At 47.2% G+C, this 18,921-nt stretch overlaps 1 protein-coding gene across 2 annotated transcripts in view; it reads right to left on the bottom strand.

The window, feature by feature from the left end:
- Positions 1 to 18,921, bottom strand: part of LOC141054009 (cathelicidin-related antimicrobial peptide Bf-CRAMP-like) — a 75,205-nt gene that overhangs the window by 41,798 nt on the left and 14,486 nt on the right. The window contains exons 1-2 of one of the 2 annotated variants that reach the window (XM_073551151.1): positions 6,350 to 6,610; positions 5,501 to 5,587 (exon numbers count right to left, since the gene is read on the bottom strand). In XM_073551151.1, the coding sequence (XP_073407252.1) occupies positions 5,501 to 5,587; positions 6,350 to 6,550 (288 nt within the window). In that variant the 5' untranslated portion in view covers positions 6,551 to 6,610. Of the gene's footprint in view, positions 1 to 5,500; positions 5,588 to 6,349; positions 6,611 to 18,921 lie in introns of those variants that run through there. The other variant, XR_012221328.1, reaches the window with a different exon arrangement.

The following is an 18,921-nucleotide window of genomic DNA, read 5'->3' as shown; positions in this document are numbered from 1 at the left end:
CAACCGCATTAACCAGTCTACGGGTTCATCTCCCTTTTTCTGCAACTATGGGTTTCATCCTCATTTTGGAGAATTTTCCCGTTTGAACTCTGGGTGTCCTGGGGCAGATGAGATTATCCAGTGGTTGGGGGAGGTATGGCGGGAGGTCCAGAGTAACATTACGAAGGCCCAGGATAAATTTAAAGTTTTCACAGGCAAAACACGATCCGCGGGACCGGTGTTTCAGATTGGGGATAAGGTATGGTTATCTACCAAGAATATAAGGCTCAAGGTCCCCTCTGCGAAGCTTGGACCTAAGTTTATAGGTCCCTATGAAATTACCGAAGCGGTTAACTCGGTGGCTTTTCGGTTGCGTCTCCCGCCATCTCTGCGGATCCCCAATGTTTTCCATAGGGCCCTTTTGAAACCTGAGAGGTCCGGTGGGGATAGATCATCAGCTTCCCCGCCACCAGTTTTGGTAGACGGGCAGTCTGAGTACGAGGTGGAACGAATTGTCAACTCTAGGTTGGTCTGTCGTGCCCTTCAATATCTGGTACATTGGAAAGGCTACGGTCCTGAAGAACGGTCGTGGGTTCCTGCTCGATCGGTTCATGCGGATCGGTTGGTCCGGGCCTTTCACGCCAAGTATCCTGAGAGACCTGGGGGTCCAGTGGCCACCCTTTGAGGAGGAGGGTACTGTCATGATCCAGGATGGGGTTTCACTTTGGCCCGTCCTGGTCAGACAGGGGGTTAATTGTTTCTGCCTTTCTCTGGCAGAGGGTGGCTATTTAATGCTCACTGGACCTAGGTCCGGTGTCAGTTATACTCCTGCCCTCGGCTGAGTTAGTTGACCTCTTGTGTACGTGTGCCTTGTGCCTGATAACTTGTTGCTTGTTTGGTTTTGATCCGGTTATGTCCCTGTTACGAGTTCTGCCTGTCTCTCTTGTACCGCACCGCCCTCTCATGTATGACTCTCTGCTTGTGACTTGACTATTCTCTGCTTGCCCCTTTGGTACTGTACCGCCCTCTCGTGTGTGACCTCTGCTTGTCTGACCTGCGTTTTCTTCTCCTCTACTACAGTATTCCTGCAGTAGGTACATTACATCATCTGCAGTAGTAGGACGCTAAGCTCCGCCCCCTGCAGTCACGTGATCATAGATCCTGGTACGCCTTACTATTTTCCGTGTCTCAGGTCCTGTCTGCTTAAACCTTCACTACCGTATTGGGCCCCGTGCTCTCCCGCAGTGTGGGTAAGTCACCCTGCTCAGCCGTGGCAGTTGCCGACGCTCTCAGGATCCTGATAGAGGTTAGCCACAGTGCCATGGGCTTTACACTTCTTGATGACACTGCGCACGGTAGACACAGGGACATTCAGGTCTTTGGAGATGGACTTGTAGCCTTGAGATTGCTCATGCTTCCTCACAATTTGGTTTCTCAAGTCCTCAGACAGTTCTTTGGTCTTCTTTCTTTTCTCCATGCTCAATGTGGTACACACAAGGACACAGGACAGAGGTGGAGTCAACTTTAATCCATGTCACCTGGCTGCAAGTGTGATTTAGTTATTGCCAACACCTGTTAGGTGCCACAGGTAAGTTACAGGTGCTGTTAATTACACAAATTAGAGAAGCATCACATGATTTTTCGAACAGTGCCAATACTTTTGTCCACCCTCTTTTTTATGTTTGGTGTGGAATTATATCCAATTTGGCTTTAGGACAATTCTTTTTGTGTTTTTTCATTTAAGACAAATTAAATGAAGATAATAATAACAAAGAATTTGTGTTTGCAATCATTTTCAGGAAGAAACTGAGTATTTGACAGAATTGCAGGGGTGTCAATACTTTTGGCCACAACTGTACATAGGGAGCAGTATTATAGTAGTTATATTCTTGTACATAGGGGCAGTATTATAGTAGTTATATTCTTGTACATAGGGGCAGTATTATAGCAGCTATATTCTTGTACATAAGGGACAGTATTATAGTAGTTATATTCGTGTACATAGGGGCAGTATTATAGTAGTTATATGCTTGTATATAGGGAGCAGTATTATAGTAGTTATATTCTTGTACATAGGAGCAGTATTATAGTAGTTATATTCTTGTACATAGGAGCAGTATTATAGTAGTTATATTCTTGTACATAGGAGCAGTATTATAGTAGTTATATTCTTATACATAGGGGCAGTATTATAGTAGTTACATTCTTGTACATAGGAGCAGTATTATAGTAGTTATATTCTTGTACATAGGGGCAGTATTATAGCAGCTATATTCTTGTACATAGGGGACAGTATTATAGTAGTTATATTCTTGTACATAGGGGCAGTATTATAGTAGTTATATGCTTGTATATAGGGATCAGTATTATAGTAGTTATATTCTTGTACATAGGAGCAGTATTATAGTAGTTATATTCTTTTATATAGGAGCAGTATTATAGTAGTTATATCCTTGTACATAGGGGGCAGTAGTATAGTAGTTATATTCTTGCACATAGGGGCAGTATTATAGTAGTTATATTCTTGCACATAGGAGCAGTAGTTATATATAGTAGTTATATTCTTGTACATAGGGGACAGTATTATAGTAGTTATATTCTTGTACATAGGAGCAGTATTATAGTAGTTATATTCTTGTACATAGGAGCAGTAGTATAGTAGCTATATTCTTGTACACAGGGGACAGTATTATAGTAGTTATATTCTTGTACATAGGGGACAGTATTATAGTAGTTATATTTTTGTACATAGGGGGCAGTATTTTAGTAGTTATATTCTTGTACATAGGAGCAATATTATAGTAGTTATACTCTTGTACATAGGGGCAGTATTATAGTAGTTATATTCTTGTACACAGGGGACGGTATTATAGTAGTTATATTCTTGTACACAGGGGACGGTATTATAGTAGTTATATTCTTGTACATAGGGAGCAGTATTATAGTAGTTATATTCTTGTACATAGGGGGCAGTATTATAGTAGTTATATTCTTGTACATAGGAGCAGTATTATAGTAGTTATATTCTTGTACATAGGGGACAGTATTATAGTAGATATATTCTTGTACATAGGGGCAGTATTATAGCAGTTATATTCTTGTACATAGGAGCAGTATTATAGTAGTTATATTCTTGTACATAGGAGTAGTATTATAGTAGTTATATTCTTGTATATAGGAGCAGTATTATAGTAGTTATATTCTTGTACATAGGGGCAGTATTATGGTAGTTCTATTCTTGTCCATAGGGGCAGTATTATAGTAGTTATATTCATGTATATAGGAGCAGTATTATAGTAGTTATATTCTTGTACATAGAGGCAATTATTATTATAAAACCAAACACACACTGTTCACAGTCGGCTGCCTCAGCCTCATCAGCACAAACAGTCTCACATACACTGTCCTGCTCCTGTGTGGGGCACTCTGGGACCTGTGGTGCCTCTGCTGGAGTCTGCAGTGTGTGCTCCTGTTCACACTGAGCTGCCTCAGCCTCATCAGCACAAACAGTCTCACATACACTGTCCTGCTCCTGTGTGGGGCATTCTGGGACCTGTGGTGCCTCTGCTGGAGTCTGCAGTGTGTGCTCCTGTTCACACTGAGCTGCCTCAGCCTCATCAGCACAAACAGTCTCACATACACTGTCCTGCTCCTGTGTGGGGCATTCTGGGACCAGTGGTGCCTCTGCTGGAGTCTGCAGTGTGTGCTCCTGTTCACACTGAGCTGCCTCAGCCTCATCAGCACAAACAGTCTCACATACACTGTCCTGCTCCTGTGTGGGGCATTCTGGGACCTGTGGTGCCTCTGCTGGAGTCTGCAGTGTGTGCTCCTGTTCACACTGAGCTGCCTGCTGCTGCAGTTGTTTTCCCTCCTGGAAGCAGAAGCGGGCAGCCTGTAACACTGGCCGTGTCCGCTGCTGGGGGGTCCCGTCCTGAACATCAGGGGTCCTGGCCTCTACAGCACAGTCCTGCTTATAGGAGGCGAACCGCTCCCGGTTCCTGTAGGTCTCTGCCAGGGGCCCCATGCTCTCCAGCACAGATTCAGTGTCCTGCACAACACTCGCCAGCTGTACACCCAGTGTGTTCAGTCTCAGGTCATACACATCATTACTGGCAGGATTAGTGGTCTTTAGACTATAGATGAAGTCTACCTCCATTTGCAGCGCTTTTTTTTGCTGTTGTTACTCACCCAGTTTTCGGACAAGTCCCGGTATCTCATCCGCTAGCTGCAGCTCGGGTGCACGCGCCGGCCCCACAGGTTTAGTCTTGACCACTGGTACAGGGGTTTTGAAGACAGTCTTGTGCGGTTCCACCACGGATGGTTTTGTGGCCCCTTGGCTGGATGCAGGCTCCGCAGCAGGTTTATCGCTGCCACCTGACTGTGACCGTGTGCGTCCTGACCGCGCCATACTGCCATGTGCTGTAGGTTCTCCTGCATTGTCTGTCTTTCCAAAGACGTCCGTCTCTGCCTGGAAGCAGGAGAGGTGATCTGCACAGCTGGGGCCGATCTCACCTGTGCACCTGGCAGAAGCTGCTTACTGACTGGGGAGCTACAAGACTTCACATTCAGCTGGGTTCCATCACTCACAGAGACTTTTCCTTCTGGCTTCTTTGCTGGAACTGGAGCAGGTTTTCCTCCCAAAACTTTACTCACAGCTTTTTACTCCATCACCGAACTGCTGCAGCTTTGACTCGCTGCATTCACTGGACTCACAGTGGCTTTGGGATTAACATTCCCATTGGTAGAAGCCTGAGAGGCTAGTCCCAGTGTAGGCCGGGAAGCCTGGGCCTTGCCTGGGGAGCTTCCCCGCCCAGGGAGGCGCCTCCCTGGGCTTGCTCCAGACATGAGGAGATCCACAAGACACAACCTCACAGCTAGGAGGCAGTATTATAGTAGTTATATTCTTGTACATAGGAACAGTATTATAATAGTTATATTCTTGTACATAGGGGCAGTATTATAGTATTTATATTCTTGTATATGGGAGCAGTATTATAGTAGTTATATTCTTGTACATAGGAGCAGTATTATAGTAGTTATATTCCTGTACATAGGGGCAGTATTATAGTAGTTATATTCTTGTACATAGGGGCAGTATTATAGTAGTGATATTCTTGGATATAGGAGCAGGATAGCAGTATTGTAGTAGTTATATTCTTGTACATAGGAGCAGTATTACAGTAGTTATATTCTTGTACATAGGAGCAGTATTATAGTAATTATATTCTTGTACATAGGAGCAGTATTATAGTAGTTATATTCTTGTACATAGGAGCAGTATTATAGTAATTATTTTCTTTACATAGGAGCATTAGTATAGTAGTTATATTCTTGTACATAGGAGCAGTATTATAGTAGTTATATTCTTGTACATAGGAGCAGTATTATACATAGGAGCAGTATTATAGTAGTTATATTCTTGTACATAGGAGCAGTATTATTGCTGGGTTTTTTTCTCCTGATGTATATATACTGCTCAAAAATTAAAGGGAACACTAAACCAAATGTTTCTGTTACTTACTCCGTCCGTCTTGAAATCACATTGAGATAAAGCGGGATTCTCAGATTTCAGGCACACCGTCTCTTTAATGAGGAATGATTTTGTATCCTGTGAGAAGGAAAGTGATGAACAGATAAATATTTGTCTTTACACTGATTCATTTTTCTTACCATCATAATCTCTTTTCTTATTATCTCTTTTACTTTTAGCAGCACCTTGTATATGATAAGGCTTCTATGTGAATCCTTCCTTCTACTTTTGGTTTTGTGTCTTAAGGCCCTTTTACATTTAGCGATGCACCAGCGATCCCGACAATGATACGACCCGGTCAGGATCGCTGGTGCATCGCTAAATGATCGCTCGTGAGCTGCCACACAGGAAGGTCTCACAGCGATGCAGCAGCGATACAGCGGTCGTTACTTAACTTTCAGACGAGGCGATCCTGACGTCCTCCCGCCCGCGTCCACACGTCGCTCGTCAGCGCCAGCAGGAAGCGCCCGACGAGAAATGGAGCTGCGCGATCAGCAACAGACAGCGGGGGAGCCAGTCAGAGGTAAGTATCACACATGGCGATATCGCTGCTGCGTCACAAAATCGGTGACGCTTTAGCGATATTGCTAGCGATATCGCTATGTAAAGTCCCCTTTACTCTCCAGTCAGTCATATAAAAAGCTGCAGAGACAGAGCCTCTGGATTCCTTGTACATTGTGGGTGCTTAGGTGAGTTACACATCCAGAGCTCGACTGTCACATGACTTCCCATCAGGCTCAGCTTTGGATGTGAATGGAGCTTTATATGCAAATATCTAATGTAAATAACAAGCTGTAAATGAAATGCATTCTGGGTAAGTCTCCATAATCAGTGCTCTACCTTCGATGGAGAAATGTGGATCTGGTCCAGGGATTTGTATAAGTATGTGACCCCCTCCTTCTGGTTGTAGAGGTCGGTGATGTCTCCTATAGATCTTCCATCTTTGATCCCCGGCTCTGCAGTGTCAGAGAGACAGCCGTGTAATGTGACAGCAGAGACAAGCAGCAGAGACAGCAGAGACAGCCTCCAGCTCCTCATCATGGCCTCTGTCAGGGGTAATGTCCGCGCCCTGCTCGGCTATTCTCTGTTATTTTTTCTTTATTTCCTCATATTCCTGGATGATGGTGAAATCCTCATTGTCACCGGTCTTTTGATGAGACGGTGTACTTTGGGCACAATCATCATCTGAGCTGCTAAAAGATGCCTGTTGTGGGGCAAAACTCATTTATAAGGGATGTAGTGTCAGTTGTAGCTTTGTCTAAGCTAGTTCTGTTTGCTTAGCTCTGTATCTCATAATCAGTAGAATGCTGTAATCAAAAAGCATGCAGAAATAGTTGTAGGCTAGATTAATGTCCAGAAAAAACACCAGACAGTATAGATGAAATATATTCATGCACATAATGCCCCCCCCTCCCGCCGGAAAACACAACACACGAAACGCGCGTTGGGGCTCATCACTGCACTAACAGGTAATATGCCTCATTCAGCCTAATATGCACTATAGAAACTTTACTTTGTTGCTGCTATATCTTGTTACCAATATACTGGACTTATCTGTTGCACTTTATAGGAGTCTGTATTATCCATCTGACAGCTTTATGATGCATGGCCACTAGAGTTGAGCGACTTTTGCTTTTTTAGGGTCGAGTTTCGTTTCATGAAACCCGACTTTTCCAAACGTCGGGTCGAGCAAAATCGGCCGACTATAGGGAAAAGTCGGGGGTCCGACCGAAACACGAAACCCAATGTAAGTCAATGGGGAATTAAAGTCGGCAGTGAGAGGAGGACAGGAAACACACCTACAGTGCTCATTTGAATGCCAAAAGCATAAATTCTTCTTACTTAAGCTTGTCAACCTTAATTAACTTCATAATACTAGTTACGCACTGAAAAATGGGGGTTATTTGGCTAAAGTTGTGGGGGGGGGGTAGGGCTGGCTCCAGGTTTTCATGTGCCCTGGGCAAAACAGCGCCCCTTTAACAGATACCACAACTCATCATGCTCCGATACGGCAGATAAATAGCGGTATAGTACAATGAAAAATACTTCATTTTTTACATCTCATGACGAGGCCCATCTATTTCTCCATACAGAATCATTGGTCCCATATAATGTTTGAAACAGTATATGATGAGCTCCACATAATGCTACAGTATATGTTGGTCCCCATGGATGAAGCTCCACTGTCTTATGGGCCCAAATAATGCTCCAAACATAATGGGCCCCATTTCTAATGCTCTAGTGTATAATGGGCCCTGTAAATGCTGCTCCAGTGTCTGATGTCCACCTTTGGAATGTTCCAGTGTATGGTGGGCCCCATCTATCATTCTCCAGAGTATAGAGCTCCCCAAGAATTGCTGTCCCAACATTGAAAACAATCAAATAAGTCTCCTCACTAGGGAATCCCTGTACTAGTCTGGACTCCTCGTCATCCCCATCTTCCATCTCACTGCACAGTATTTCAACTTTGCAAGTGCTGTGATCCTGAGCAAGCAGGGGGGGCCCACTCGTTGGCAACGGCACTGGCACAGGGCCCCTGATAGTACGGTGGTGTGTCTGATGGTGGGTGGGCCGAACCTGCACTTTCATCTGCAGCTTCCTCTTTGTCACCGTGTAAGATGGAACTGTATATGGGAAGGGTAACCTGAGTTTCATCAGGGTCAGATTCAGGCCGTGTAGCGTGCGAGGGGAATGTAGTGGTCTGGGTCATTGTACCAGCAGATTCATCGAGCAGTGGCTGGGCATCAGTGCACTTGTGTCGCCCCCAGGAGTACGGTCGCCACAGTGGCATTACCTTCCTCCTAGGGAGTGTGATGTCATGCTTGGGAGCAACGAAGGATCTCTCTAGCAGGTTAACTTATTGGGCGGCGTTATTCCCACGAGTCATGACCCTCCAAACAGCGTTCATGAAGGCAAAGTGTTTATTTAAGTGGGCAGCATGGTTGCAAAGCTGAACTTTAAAGGAATGTCCAGAAGGGCACCACCAGGAGTGGAGCCTGCGGCGTAATTTGACTCAACACGGGCAACCTCAACCATGCCAGCTACAGAACAGATGCACACATTGCAAGCTTAATTCCGTTAACGAACGAGACTCCGTCATGCCCCGCGGTCCGAGTCCGGCTTACTAGAGGGACACGTGAGGCTCTGGAACATGAGATTGGCCAATAACTGGTTTGTCATGCCCTTACATGTCCGTGGCTGCATGTGCGCTACACTGAAAAGGCCAGCGTTTGTCGCTTACAGGTGCAGATAACCCGCTGAACAACGTTAGTGATGGGGATCACTGATTACAATTATTACTCGCGAACGATGATTTCCCAGTAAGTGCAGGTCAACCGCAGTTCCGGAATTAGGCCTAACCGTCATTCCTGAAAAAATGAAAAACTTATGTGTGCAAACCACAGGTGCTGTAGCTTGCTTAACAGCTCGCCAGCCATTCTCAGGCCCAGTATGGATTACACGTGATTGCACAAAGGTGAGAAAGGGTACCGTATCCCCGGATAACATGTATGGATAGCGTACACATTCAAAATATATGTCTATACAGCATGAGGCAGGCTCAGACGGTGTTAGGCCCAGTATGGCTTGCACGTGATTGCACAAAGGTGAGAAAGGGTACCGTATCCCCGGATAACATGTATGGATAGCGTACACATTCAAAATATATGTCTATAGATCAGGAGGCAGGCTCAGACGGTGTCAGGCCCAGTATGGATTTGACGGCCCAGACTACACAGCGGAGGAGCAGGGAGAGGTAAAGATTGCAAATGCTGGGGCCCTGCCCAAGCAAGGGGGGCCCACTCGTGGGTGTCGATACTGGCACTGGGCCCCTCATAGTACGGCGGTGCGTCTGACGGCGGGTGTGCACCACCACCGTCAGAGACACTTGATGGCACTATGAGGGACCCTGTGCCAGTGCCCGCGCCCAAGAGTCGGCCTACCCACCTGTCCAGGGCAACGGCAGTCGCACGGTTTCGTGCGCTAGGTGGTGACCCCGGCCATGGGGGGGGGCAGCACAGTTAGGGAGTTTTAGAAAGTGGCATATGTTGATGTTGGACATTCAGCTGATGCAAAAGGCGAAATAAGTGAAGTAGCAGGAAGAGGTGGACCAAAGCAAGCCATTTTTCTGTCGCCCTATGTGTCATCAGGGGAAGGTGGGACAAAATCCTTGGAAACCCATGCGTGGTTCATTTTAATGAAGGTTAGATCATCCACATTTTGGGTTGACAGACGGGTCCTTTTTTCTGTCAGGATTGATCCAGCTGCACTGAAGACTCTTTCCGATAGGACACTTGCAGCTGGGCAAGCGAGCTCCTGTAAGGCATATTGTGCCAATTCAGGCCAGGTGTCCAGTTTAGCGGCCCAATAGTCAAAGGGGAATGACCTGTGTGGGAGAACATCGATATGGGAGGAAAAGTAGTTTGTAACCATAGTTGACAACTGCTCTCTCCTGTCACTTTCCATCGATGCAGTATTACCAGTTGTGTGAGCGGTATTTGAAAAATCAGTCCACAACATTGTCATGAAACCCCTGTCTCCAACACCACTTCTCCTGTGTGCACCACGAACACCTCTGCCAGCTGCCCCCGGCCCGTACGGCTCGTGTGAGAAGCATCACCGCTGCTGTGTGCTGGGAATGCCTCAAGCAACCGATTTACCAGAGTTGCTTGTTTATTAGCCAATATTAGGTCAAGGTTCTCCTGTGGCATGATGTTTTGTAATTTGCCTTTATAGCGTGGATCCAGGATGCTGGCCAACCAGTAGTCGTCATCGTTCATCATTTTGGCAATGCGGGGGTCCCTTTTTAGGATCTGCAAGGCATAATCTGACATGTGGGCCAATGTTCCCGGTGTCAATGATGCATTGCGAGTGCTGGTTGGAGGAGCACTTTCTGGCAAATCCACATCTCTCCAGTCACGCACAAACCCTGTACCAGACCTTGCCACGCCAACATTTTCACTTGCCCCACGAGATGCATCCTCCTCCCCTAAGTAATCATCCCCATCATCATCCTCCTCCTCCTCTTCTTCCTCCACCTCGTCCAGGAGAGGTCCCTGAGCAGACAATGGCTGAATGTCATCAAGGATTCCCTCCTCCTCTTCCTCCTCATCAACATTGACTGCAGACGCCTGCTCCTTAAGGTGCGTCAAAGTTTGCATGAGCAGACGCATAAGTGGGATGCTCATGCTTAGGATGGCGTCGTCTGCGCTTACCAGCCGTGTGCATTCCTCAAAACACTGAAGGACTTTACAGAGGTCTTTCAGCTTCGACCACTGCACACCTGTCAACTCCATGTCTGCTCTCAAAGTGCCTGGCCGTGTATCCTCCCACAAATGCATTATGGCTTGCCTCTGTTCGCACAGCCTCTCAACCATGTGCAGGGTGGAGTTCCACCTTGTTGCAATGTCGATAATGAGGCGGTGGTTGGGAAGGTGGAGCAATCGCTGCAGCTTCTGCATACGAACGGAGTGTACAGGCGACCGGCGGATGTGCGTGCACAGTCTTCGCACCTTCTGGAGCAGGGCTGTTAACTCCGGATAATTTTTGAGGAAGCACTGCACCACCAGGTTCAAGGTGTGAGCCAAGCAAGGTATGTGGCTGAGTTTTGAAAGGGCTATGGCTGCCACAAAATTACGGCCGTTATCACTAACTACCTTGCCTGCCTCAAGATGTACACTGCCCAGCCATGACTCAGTTTGTCGCTGAAAGTACTCGGCCAGCACCTCCGCGGTGTGTCTGTCGCCTAAACACATCATCTGCAACACAGCCTGCTGACGCTTTCCACTAGCTGCTCGATAAGGGGACACCTCGTGTGCAACAGTGGCAGCTGCAGATGGAGTGCTCGTACGACTGTGCACTGTGGACGAGCTTTCGCTTCTGGAGGAGGAGGAGGGTCGAACGCCTACAGCCAACTGTTTCCTATACCGTGGGCTAGGCAGCACTGTCCCACCACCGCTGTCCCCTGTGGACCCTGCATCCACCACATTAACCCAGTGCGCAGTGATGGACACGTAACGGCCCTGGCCATGCCGACTGGACCATGCATCAGTTGTGAGGTGCACCTTTCCACTCACTGACTGCTTGAGTGCATGGACAATGCGCTCTTTCACATGAAGGTGGAGGGCTTGGATGGCTTTGCGAGAGAAGAAGTGGCGACTGGGTAGGTCATAGCGTGGTACTGCATAGGCCATGAGTTCGCGGAAAGCTGCGCTTTCCACCAACCGATAGGGCATCATCTCTAAGGAGATTAGTTTGGCAATGTGGGCGTTCAAACCCAGTGTACGCGGATAAGAGACTTAGTACTTTCTTGACCTACTCATAGTGTCTGGGAGGGTGAGCTGGACTTGAGAGCTGCATATGGTGGAACTAGCGGTGGACAGGGCGGACTGAGAGAGGGTTGATGATGGTGATGGAGTTGGTGCTCTTTCTGATGGCCTAGATTCAGTCTTTCGTTGATATAACAGTGGGATTCCCTGACTGCTTTGGCCTTGCAACAACACCTCAACATTTGCTGCTGTGCTAACCTGTGGGCTTACAGTGGGGGAAACAATGTAGCGTTGCTGACTACCTTCGTTTTGATCAGTTGCACATGTGGTACTTGAGGTTTGGTGTTGTGTCCACGCTTGCAAGTGCATGCTGGTTAAATGTCTAAGCATGCAACTGGTATTCAAATTTTTCAGATTTTTCCCTCGGCTAAAGGTCTTTGCGCACTTCTTACAGATAACCTTGGCCTGATCATGAGGATTTTGTTCAAAAAAGTGCCACACTGCACTCTTCCTACTTTGGAAGACATTTTGCGGCCTAGCACGCTGTGCTATTTTGACCGTCTGGACAAGCTGTCCAGCAACTCTTTTGATTTTTGGAACCTGTCTTTGGAGTGCTCCGGGCCTACCAGATAACAGCTTTTGCGATGTCGATGTCTTCTGTGGATGCTCCTCCTCCTCATCTGAGCTATTGGAAGCAGCACCCTCTTCCCCCAATGGATGCCAATCTGGGTCAACAACTGGGTCATCCATCACCTCCTCTTCAATGTCATGTGCACCTTCCTCTGTGTCACCGTGTATGGTGGTATAGTATGCGGGAAGGGGCACCTGAGTCTCATCAGGGTCAGAATCTGGCTCTGTACACTGCGAGGACAATGTAGTGCTCTGAGTGAATGTACCAGCAGAATCATCCATCAGCGGCTGTGCATCAGTGCACTCCATGTCAGATTCATCTTTGCCTGGGTAATTCACCATTTCACTTGATAACCCAGGCATGGTATGTGAAAACAGCTCCATGGAGTAATCAGTTGTATGGCCTGTGTCATCCTTCAATCTTGGTTGGGGTGAAGGACACAAGGAAAGGTGTGGTTCATGAACATGACCCTCCAATGACGACTCCGTGCTTTTATTTTTTACAACTTCAGAAGAGGAGGCGATAGAGCTGGAGGCTGAGTCAGCAATGTAAGACAAAACTTTTTCCTGATGCTCTGGCTTTAAAAGCGGTTTGCCAACTCCTAGAAAACTAAGCCTTCAAGGCCTTGTGGAGCCAGACGATGACGCAGGCTCAACACCTCCTGCATTCAGTCCTATTTTGCTTTTGCCACTACCATCAGATCCACCACCAACACCATCATTACCAGCTGGCAACCCCCGCCCAATTCCACGGCCTCTTCCACCAGCCTTCCTCATTTTTGGTAAAAATGTACACAAAATCCCACAAACTATATAGTAATGTAAAACAAGGTACAAGGTGTATATAGGACAGGGGAGACGTCGAATTTCTGAACACACTTGTGGACACTGTTGGATTGTGTGAGGCCCAGTTAATATCATACCGCTATGTCACAGGCTCAATGGCGCAGGTGTGAAAAATGTCACTATAGGACAGGGGAGATGTAGAATTTCTGAACACACTTGTGGACACTGTTGTGTGAGGCCCAGTTAATATCACACCGCTATGTCACAGGCTCAATGTCGCAGGTGTGAAAAATGTCACTATAGGACAGGGGAGATGTAGAATTTCTGAACACACTTTTGGACACTGTTGTGTGAGGCCCAGTTAATATCACACCGCTATGTCACAGGCTCAAAAAATGAAAAATGTCACTATAGGACAGGGGAGATGTAGAATTTCTGAACACACTTGTGGACACTGTTGGATTGTGTGAGGCCCAGTTAATATCACACCGCTATGTCACAGGCTCAATGTCGTAGGTGTGAAAAATGTCACTATAGGACAGGGGAGATGTAGAATTTCTGAACACACTTGTGGACACTGTTGGACTGTGTGAGGCCCAGTTAATATCACACCGCTATGTCACAGGCTCAATGTCGCAGGTGTGAAAAATGTCACTATAGGACAGGGGAGATGTAGAATTTCTGAACACACTTGTGGACACTGTTGGATTGTGTGAGGCCCAGTTAATATCACACCGCTATGTCACAGGCTCAATGTCGTAGGTGTGAAAAATGTCACTATAGGACAGGGGAGATGTAGAATTTCTGAACACACTTGTGGACACTGTTGGACTGTGTGAGGCCCAGTTAATATCACACCGCTATGTCACAGGCTCAATGTCGCAGGTGTGAAAAATGTCACTATAGGACAGGGGAGATGTAGAATTTCTGAACACACTTGTGGACACTGTTGGATTGTGTGAGGCCCAGTGAATATCACACCGCTATGTCACAGACAGAAATTGGCTAGTGTATGACAAACTACAAGGTGTATATAGAATTGGGCAGAATAGGAATCTCCCTAGAGTGTAGGTCTTTAAGAACGGAACATGTCCTCGACTTATTCTTACAGAGTGACACACAGATAGCTTCGCTGTGGCCGTGATAACAGCCGTTACACGGTACTGAGAGAGGAGCGTGCACGTACACCGCTGTCCGGTGTCCGTAAAATTGTCAAGCTCCGTGTTTTTTAAGTATACGGACTGACACACGCTGTCTCTCTATAGTTTTGAATGTGATCAAACAGCAAATATACTTAATTGTTTGAAAAGCAGACAAAACTAGAAGGTGGAGGTCTGTAAGAACGGAACATGTCCTCGACTTATTCTTACAGAGTGACACACAGATAGCTTCACTGTGGCCGTGATAACAGCCGTTACACGGTACTGAGAGAGGAGCGTGCACGTACACCGCTCTCCGATGTCCGTAAAATTGTCAAGCTCCGTGTTTTTTAAGTATACGGACTGACACACGCTGTCTCTCTATAGTTTTGAATGTGATCAAACAGCAAATATACTTAACTGTTTGAAAAGCAGACAAAACTAGAAGGTGGAGGTCTGTAAGAACAGAACATGTCCTCGACTTATTCTTACAGAGTCACACACAGATAGCTTCACTGTGGCCGTGATAACAGCCGTTACACGGTACTGTGTGAGGAGCGTACACCGCTGTATGGTGTGAAAAAATGCACGCTCAGTACCTCACCAGGACAAAAAAAAAAATTTGGATTGCTTTTAAAAAAGCAGTTTGCAGAGCAGTGGGGAAACAGAAATGCAGCTATCAGGAAGCCTTATAAGGCAGCCTAACAACCAACACAGCTGATCCAGCAAAATATAACCTCCACTTGCACTGCACACACAGTGACTGGTGTGTTGTACAGGCAAAATCGCTAGCAGCAGAAGCAGTTTTTGGTGTCTTCTTCCCTGCCTAACGCTCTCCCTACAGAATCAGCAGCAGCTCTCCCTATTCTGAGATCAGCATGAGTAACATGGCGGTCGGCGTGCACGCCCTTTTATACCCCCTGTGACGCCTACCAAAGCAAGTCAATCACTTGCATGCCCTTCTCAAAGATGGTGGTGACCCCTGCCTATGTCATCACGTTGCCCACAGTGTCCGTGGATCCTGATTGGCTGAAAAAGGGCGGAAACAAACTTTTGAAACGCGACTTTGGCGCTAAAGTCGCCGAGCTCGTGGCCGACCTCACCCTAGGGTCGGGTTTCGTTTCATGAAACTCGACTTTACCAAAAGTCGGCGACTTTTGAAATTTTTCGACCTGTTTTGCTCAACTCTAATGGCCACTGTGCCTTACAATATGCATGAATATATTTTATCTATACTGTCTAGTGTTTTTTCTGGACATTAATCTAGCCTAAAACTATTTGTGCATGCTTTTAGATTACAGCATTCTAATAATAATAATAATTTAATTTCTATAGCGCCGACATATTCCACAGCACTTTACATTTCAGAGGGGACTTGTACAGACAATAGACATTACAGCATAACAATAAACAAATACATCCAACAGATACCAAGAGGAATGAGGGCCCTGCTCACAAGCTTACAGTCTATAAGGAAAAGGGGAGACATGAAAGGTGGGTGGTAACAATTGCTTTTATTGTATGGACCAGTCATAATGCAAGAATCGGGTGTTCCTGTAATTCTGCATGAGTCAGTTAACAGCCAAAGTATGTAACAGTACAGACACAAAGGGCTATTAAATGCATAAAGCGGGAGAGAACATGATGCGAGGAACCTGGTTATGGTAAAAGATTTTGACTGGGCCACACAGGGATAGTTAGGTTAATGCGTTGAGGCGGTAGGCCAGTCTGAACAAATGCGTTTTTAGGGCACACTGAAAACTGTGGGTATTGGGGATTAATCATTTTAACCTGGGAAGTGCATTCCAAAGAACTGGCGCAGCATGTGAAAAGTCTTGGAGACGGGAGTTGGAGGTTATGATTATTGAGGATGTTAACCTCAGGTCATTAGCAGAACGGAGGGTGCGGGTAGGGTGGTAGGCTGAGACGAGGGAGGAGATGTAGGGTGGTGCTGAGCCATGGAGAGTTTTGTGGGTGAGGATAATAAGTTTATACTGAATTCTGGAGTGGATGGGTAACCAGTGTAAGGACTGGCACAAGGTAGAGGCGTCGGTATAACGATTGGTGAGTGTGATGGTGTGATAGGCTATGTGGATATAATTTTGTGTATATTTCTATTTCACTTATTTTCATAGTTTTTTCTTGTATGTCTATAGCCTGACTGTATCTGTCTCTTGATGACCCCCTGTAGTTCTTTAATCTCCAAGGCTCCTTGGTTCTCCTCTGGGAGGCCTGGAAACTGCCCCAACCTGTTTGACTACCCCTGGACACAAGGAAGGGGGTGGGGAGGACAGGAGCTGGTCAAGTTAGTTCTTGTGTGGAGAGGATCGTGTAAAGAATGCACTTCAGAGAGAAGGACCCATTTTATCCTCTGGATGCTAGAGTTTTGGAATCTCGTCTCCCTGGACATTTTATCCTGTTTCTGGATTACATTCTTGCTCTGGACTATTGTATCCTCAATGTGGTGGATTGTTTATGGACCTTCTAATTTTGCCTGTAATAAAGGTCTTGGGATTGGTCACCCTTCCCTCGCTATGTTGATTGTGTGGTATCGGAGAAGGACCCCATGACAACTGGTGGCAGCAGTGGGTTCAACAGAGCGTGACCCAATGGAGAACCACCAACAGAGTGAGTACAGAAATTGGACTGTATCCAGTTTACAGGAGAGAGCCAGAGACCTGGGCCTGAACTACCAGGGACTTACTAAAGAGGCCTTAATCGATCTACTGGTGGGCGCTAGCCTGGCCACCTCCTCCCAGATGTCTGAAGGACGAGCACTGGAGACAGGGATCCCCATCCATAAAAGCCAGTGGTTGGTGTGGTACGAAGAAGAGATGGTGGTTCTGGGCCCCGGCATCTCTCAGGAGTACAAGGAGGAGGCTGCCCGCCGGGCACAGCGGAGACAGGAAGCAATGGAGCTTGAAAGAGGGAGTAACGCAATGTGGAGTGTAACCCCAACGATCCGGGAGCCTGTATGGATCACCCGGACAGAGTTTAAGCCATTTGATAAGGCTTCCGGAGATGTGGAGGGGTTCTTCAAGGACTTTGAGCAGCAGTGTGCTGTGATGGAGGTGCCACACTCTAGCTAGATGCGTTTGTTAGTGGGGCTCCTGAACGGAAGCATGGCGGAGGCTTACCGAACCATTGACGCACCTCGGAATCGGGATTATAACATTGTAAAGCGGACTATCCTAGATTACCATGCTATCATCCCAGACTCATATAGGGCCAAGTTCCGAGACCTCCCATGCACCACGGGGGGATTGTTTAGGATGTATGCACATAAGATGTCCCAGGCATGTCGGAGATGGCTGGAAGCAGAAAACGCCTTTACTGTGGAAGAGGTTATACAGGCGTTCCATATTGAACAATTTCTTGCCAAGTGCCCTGCAGAGGTATGGGAATGGGTCCGGGAGTGCATGCCGTGTACCGTGGATAGAGCTGCAGCCCTGGCCGATGAAGCCCTTACTATCCGGCCGCAATGGAGGAGGCTTCTGGACAATGAACCACGGCCTGCTCCCGCGCCCCGTCCCCCTCCAATTATATCTGCCACTGTACAAGGAACTATAAATGGTTGAGCAATGTGAGCAGGCCAGAGGTCTGTGTAGACCTCATAGCGTGCTCTGCTCACTTTGTCATGGTCACTGTGTGTCTGGACGCAGGTGTTACCGCAAGGCGAACCCATAACACACGTGACCCTGGATACAGCGCCTCCAGTGGGGCGAATTTAAATAAATAATACGTGCAGATGGATACACCGCCTCCACCTGGCGAATTTAGGTATTACACGTTATACAATAAACATTCTGGAAACCCCGCCTCCAGTACGGCGAATTTAAATAATAAGGGGGACCTGGGAAACATAAACAGTGGTGGGCCCTGCAATAGGGAAAAGGGAATTGGAGGCCTCCTGAGCTCCCCTGAGCCAGTGTCCCTGCACTCCTAACGTTCCCTATGCCGGTTTCACACCGGGCGCCGCACGCGTACCTCAACGCCCTAGCTCGCCCTGACCCTAAACCCTCACTAGGGAATAGGTCGGTGCGGAAACTAATCCCACCTCTGCACTAATAACACACATGAGGGAAAGAGACAATACAGGGGGACACCACTTAGCTTTATGCTCTGTGCTTACGCTCCTGCAACAGAGCCCTCCACCTGCGTGCGTCTTCTCCTCCACCCGGATCCATCACCATAACAGGATCCTGCACCATAGTGCTGCCTAGGAGCCGAGTCCACCACCAGTTGCTGCAGCTTAATAACAGAGTCCCAAGGATAAGTTCAGCTTCTGCCACGAAGTCAAGCATGCTTGAGTCCAGCTCAGCAGCCAAGTCCCACATGGTGAGTGCCACTCTCCATAGTAGCCACTCCACCAGACCATGCAGACACTTCCCGCTGACACCATCACTGCGACTCCACCACGCCATGCCAGCCCTTCGTCCAGACACCATCGCTGAGACACGTCCCCCCTGGCTAAGCTGCGCAGGACTCCTCCTCAGCTCCATCCTTTCACCAGGCTCTCACAAACTCAGAATAAATGAATCAGTATCACCAGCCATGATTACACACCCTGAGACTCCTTTATAGAGCCCCA

Source organism: Dendrobates tinctorius, unplaced genomic scaffold, assembly GCF_039654945.1.
Source record: "Dendrobates tinctorius isolate UK_male_01 unplaced genomic scaffold, ASM3965494v1 ptg000173l, whole genome shotgun sequence".
NCBI lineage: Eukaryota > Metazoa > Chordata > Amphibia > Anura > Dendrobatidae > Dendrobates > Dendrobates tinctorius.
This window is presented reverse-complemented; position numbering and strand designations above follow the sequence as displayed.